At 59.3% G+C, this 4,685-nt stretch overlaps 1 protein-coding gene across 1 annotated transcript; it reads right to left on the reverse strand.

Moving 5' to 3' along the window:
* Nucleotides 1-905: 905 nt before the first annotated feature.
* On the reverse strand, nt 906-3,337 carry LOC103607687 (odorant-binding protein 2b-like). The gene is made up of 6 exons (XM_008592163.1): nt 3,248-3,337; nt 2,587-2,720; nt 2,279-2,349; nt 1,754-1,864; nt 1,570-1,610; nt 906-1,130 (listed from the first exon to the last, which is right to left on the reverse strand). Exons 1-6 carry the CDS (start codon nt 3,335-3,337, stop codon nt 906-908), a joined length of 672 nt encoding a protein of 223 aa, XP_008590385.1.
* Nucleotides 3,338-4,685: the final 1,348 nt, after the last annotated feature.

Consider the following 4,685-nt stretch of genomic DNA (forward strand, 5'->3'; position numbering starts at 1 on the left):
CCTTGGGGTGTGGGCCCTGGTAGCCCCAAGATCTCCCTAACTTCCCCTGTGGATGTATCTCCCCCCTTTTTCCCAACAGACCTCCAGGGAGCCAACACCAAGGGCCCCTTTACAGACAGGCCGAGCCCAGGGCTGCTGCTGAAGCTCTTTATTTGGAGTCAGGTGGGGGGAGCGGGGGTGCTGCTGTGGCAGAGGCTGGTCCAGGTGGGGGTGGGGCTCTGTGTCCGGCAGCAGGGCGGGCTCCGGAGGTGCAGCCATGGTGGCTGCTGTGATAGGAAGAGGAACAGAGGTCAGTGAGGTCACAGTGGGAGTGGTGGGCAGGGGCAGGGGCTGCCACAGGAGCCACATTCAGTCACTGCCTGGCCAGGAGGCTTGAGAGCCATCCCGGCCCATCTAACGAGCAGGCCGGCCCTGGGCATCCTCGGTGGGTGTGCAGGCTGGGGGATTGGACCGAGTGGAGACCAGGTGTTGAGCTGACATGGGAGGGAGCCCACTACAATGCCTGTTCTGTGAAAGACCCCATAGGACCTCCCTGGTCAGCAGGGTGCAGGGCACAGTTAAAGGAAGGGTCTCCCCACGTGTCCAAGGAATCACACTCAGGTCAGACCCCTGAGATGACAGCCTTTGCCTGGCTTAGACAGGGTCTCTCCCGCCTGGGTGTTATGGGATGGGGACAGAGCAGATGGACCTTCGAACTCCATGAACTCAGCACTCTGGGCTTTTCCAACATTCTCCCAAAGTGTAACTTACCCTAATCTCCCTGGGGAACGCAGCTTTCTGTAGAAACCAAGAAAACCCAGAGGTGAGAGGACGCCCTGGTCACCAGCCCAGACCCCATCACTGTCCACAGCTCAGACCGTTGACAACCAAGTCCCAAGTCAGGGCCTTCGCACCCCTGTGACACATCACTGTGATGCCATTTCCCCCACAGAGGGGAGAGGGGGACATGAGGGGGATGTGGTCAGAGCTGTCCTCTCACCCATCTGCGTGGGTGTGAAAATGTTGTCCTCCAGGAATCCCTTGTAATGTACAAATTTCTTAAATTCTTCCAGGGCATCTGGGTTCACGTCGGGACTCCTACCTGTGGGAGAGTTGGGCAGGTGAGCCGAGTGGGGGACGGCTGCACGGCTCTGCAGGAAGCCGATGCCATGAGGAGACGGCCACCACCCTGCATCGGGGGCTTCACCGTGGGGTGGCCGTGGGCAGGTGGGGAGGCCAGAGAGTGGATGTAGAGCTCTGGGGTGGGTACAGGGGACAGAAGAGATGGCTGATGCCCAGCTGACAGAGCCCCAGAAGAGCAGTGGAGACACCCCAAGACACTGAGCAAACTCGGGGGACCCAGGAGGCTCTGGAAGCTGCCCTGTTGGGTCATGCCCCTGACCTGAAATGACCTTGCATCCTGAAGGCACTGGCTGCCCTCACTCCTGGACGGTCCCTGCCCCACGGAGGCCACTGTCACTCCCTCTGACACCCAAGACCCCAGGAAGCAGCGCTCGGCAGCTGTGAACACCCTCGTGAGAGGTCAGGTCACCGAGGGTCATGTCTGGCCCTCTCCCAGACAAGCCTCACCCAGGCTGCCTGGTAACCACTTGGGGAGCTTGGGTTGGCCACTGGGCAGCACAGGGAACCAAGCACAGAAAGGCCAGTACAGGGGGCTTTCTATGACCCCCAAGCACGTGACTGATGCTGGTTCCACTGGCTTCTGAAAAGAGGGACGTGGGGGTGGGAGATGCAGGTCTCCAGGGCCAGTCACCCATGAGATTTCCGATGAGGTGCCGTTTCCCGTGGCCGTGGTCTGTGCAGTACCAGATGTCATGGTCCTTGACTGGCAGCTCTTGTAGATACATGAGCTTCTTGCCCCCAACTGTGGACGACAGAGAAAATAGAACTTTAGTGTCTTCCTTTTGGAGAAAGCACCAGAGACCTCATTAAGGAGCACTCTGGAATGTTTTGTCAGTCACCAGGCAGCCAGCCAGCCTGAGCCCCGGCCTTGCCGTTCCCCTCAGCCATGGACCTCGACACTGGGGGAGGAGCCCCCTCCCAGAAAGGTCCCCACCCAAGCCACAGAGTCACCAGAGGCCAGAGCTTGCTCATCCAACTAAGATTCCCTGATACTCAACCTGTCACACCTGGTGTCTCAGGTCAGGGCCACAAGATCCTGGGAGGGAGAGCTCAGCCCCTCCTGGGAGGTGGATGAGGCCGGGACCCTCAGCCAGAAAGACTGTGCAGGAGATGCCCTGCCCCGCAGGTGGGCTGGGGACATCCGCCCGGGACTCACAGGTGCTGTATTTGCCCGGCTCCTCGGTTTTCTGCATCAGTATTTTCTTCTGGTGGCACTGACCCTCCTTCCTGGAAAATAGGAGTCATGTGGCAGTGACTCTGAGACACACCTGAGCCAGCCTCAGCTCACCTGGCACATCGACCCTGACCCTGTGAGCCTGATAATGTCCCCCCCAGCTGAGCTCTAGGATGCCACCTGGGAACGATTCCGCTCAATGTCGGGGGGCTTTTTACACCAACACCCAAAACTTAGACAGGGGAGGGGAGATAAGAGGGCCTCATGGGCTGGTGGCGTGTGACACTCACATGATGGTGAATGTGACCTCCAAGTCCCCACCTTCCAGGGCTGTCACTGTCACAGGGGACACCTTGCTGGGCCTCTTCCCCTCCAGCAGTTCCTTGCCAGTCACTACGGCCTTCACGTACCAGGTCCCTGTGAGCTGAAACAGGCCAAGGCGTGCGTCCTCCTCAGGCCCAGCCCAGACTCTCCTCTATGTCCCCTGCACATGGGCTGCAGCCGTGACCACACACCCCGGGGCCCCGGCTGCAGCCCCCAAAGGCCGGCGGGGTTCCCGCACATCCGCACCTCTGTGCTCAGTAAGTGCAAGCCCAGAACTCGTGACCCCAGGCCCCCAATGGAGGCAGAAGGTGTCTGCCACCCCACGGAACCACTTTCTGCTGGGACTGGGCCCGGTACCGGGTGCGCCCTCACTCCAGAGGACCCTGCCCTGCAAGGCCTTTGGCTCTGGGTGTCAGTGCAGTAGGACCCCTGAGCCAAACCTGCTGCCCTGCTCCAGCCCTGTGCCCCCGGAGGTGCCGTGTCTGCTGGCAGAATAACAGAATGCCCTGTCCGTCCTCTGACCGCTCCAGACAAGGAGCGCAGGGTCGGAACCCCAGCCTTAAATGATGTCTCCTAAAACAGGCCCCACGGCCTTTCTCCTACACCCACCCACCGGCCCAGCCTCACATCCTGCTCCTCCGAGGTGAAGGACAGGGGGTCCTGGGCCTGCAGGGCAGCGACCAGACCCAGCACAACGGTCAGAAACAGGGTCTCCATCTCCAGTGATCTGTGGTCACGGCCACCGGCTGGTCACCTGAGGTGTCTGGAGGAGGCTGTGCCGGCTCCTTGCACAACGCCCCTTATAGCCCCTTGGCTGGCGGCCGTGAGCAATTGGCACAACCCACGTCCCGCCCCCATCAGTGGTGGCCAACTTTGCATCCGGGAAGGTGGAACGTCGGTGTCATTGGGATCTGATGAGTAACAATTAAGTGTCACACAGAGAATAAAAGATGCATAATGTCATCCGGTGTTGGCACCACCTCAGGTGTGCACTCACAGGTGAGCCGTCCACAGGGGACTCATCGGAGTGGGTTTGTGGGGGCACCGCGGGGCACTTCAAGCTGCAGAGGGGGGCCTCCTGCCCACTCCGTGCCATGTTCCACGCCTGGGTAGGCTCTCTAGAGCACTTGTCACTCCAGGGTCACCTTGTCCGTTCATTCCTACACGTGCTCACGGCCCATCTCTGCTGCTGGAATTTAACTTCCCGAATGTAGAGGCTTCATTCCCGTCATTCACACAATTCTCGTGGCTGCAGGGAGAGGACCGGCCACTTGTCGGTGGTCATTGTATATTTCCCCCTAAAGAAATAAAGCAAATTACTTAATCTCTGCCAGCCTCAGAGGATTCTTCTCCCACAAGGGGACCTATCCCTCCATTACTGGAGATCATCATGAAGACCTGTGAAGACAATGCAGGGAGTCCCCAGCTTCCCTGACTTGAACCAGGCTCCGTCAGTGCTGGCTTCCTCCCACCTTCCCACCGGGGTTGATATTCAGGGAGCAGGTGGTACATCACCTGCCACGAATACACACCTGTGCATCTCCATAACTTTAATTCCTCTAGACTGAGAGCCTCGACCTCCCCAGGGCTTTCATCTCTGTCATTGCGTTTGATAGCCCAGGTTCCCCCAAGGCAGGCCTCGTGTCTCCTACCCTCTCGGTAAATGGGCACATGAGGCACACATGCCATTAGCTGGCCTGTGTTCAGTTCACAGCTGAGCTCCTCTGGGCAACCAGCTCTGTTGGCTGTGGCCCTGGCCACCTCCTGAGCAAGCACATTGCCTTCCACCACCTGACCCTGCAGTTCCCGGGCCTACGTCATCTGCTGTGAGACCCAGCGTTGACCCAGACACTCTAGGAAGGTGCTGGGGCTGCACAATGGTGTCATTGTGTCTCTCTCTCCCAAGATTGGGTGCCCCAGGGACTCACTAAATAACCATAATAAGCACTCTCTGATGTAGACCGGGGGCTGTCCTGAAGGTGCTGGCATGATCGAGTGCTGGACCCTGTGTGGGAGGTAATGCTGGACACAAAGGCTATCCTCCCTGGGTGGCTCAGGGCAGGGC

This window comes from Galeopterus variegatus, unplaced genomic scaffold (genome assembly GCF_000696425.1).
Source record: "Galeopterus variegatus unplaced genomic scaffold, G_variegatus-3.0.2 Scaffold7629, whole genome shotgun sequence".
Taxonomy (NCBI): Eukaryota; Metazoa; Chordata; class Mammalia; order Dermoptera; family Cynocephalidae; genus Galeopterus; species Galeopterus variegatus.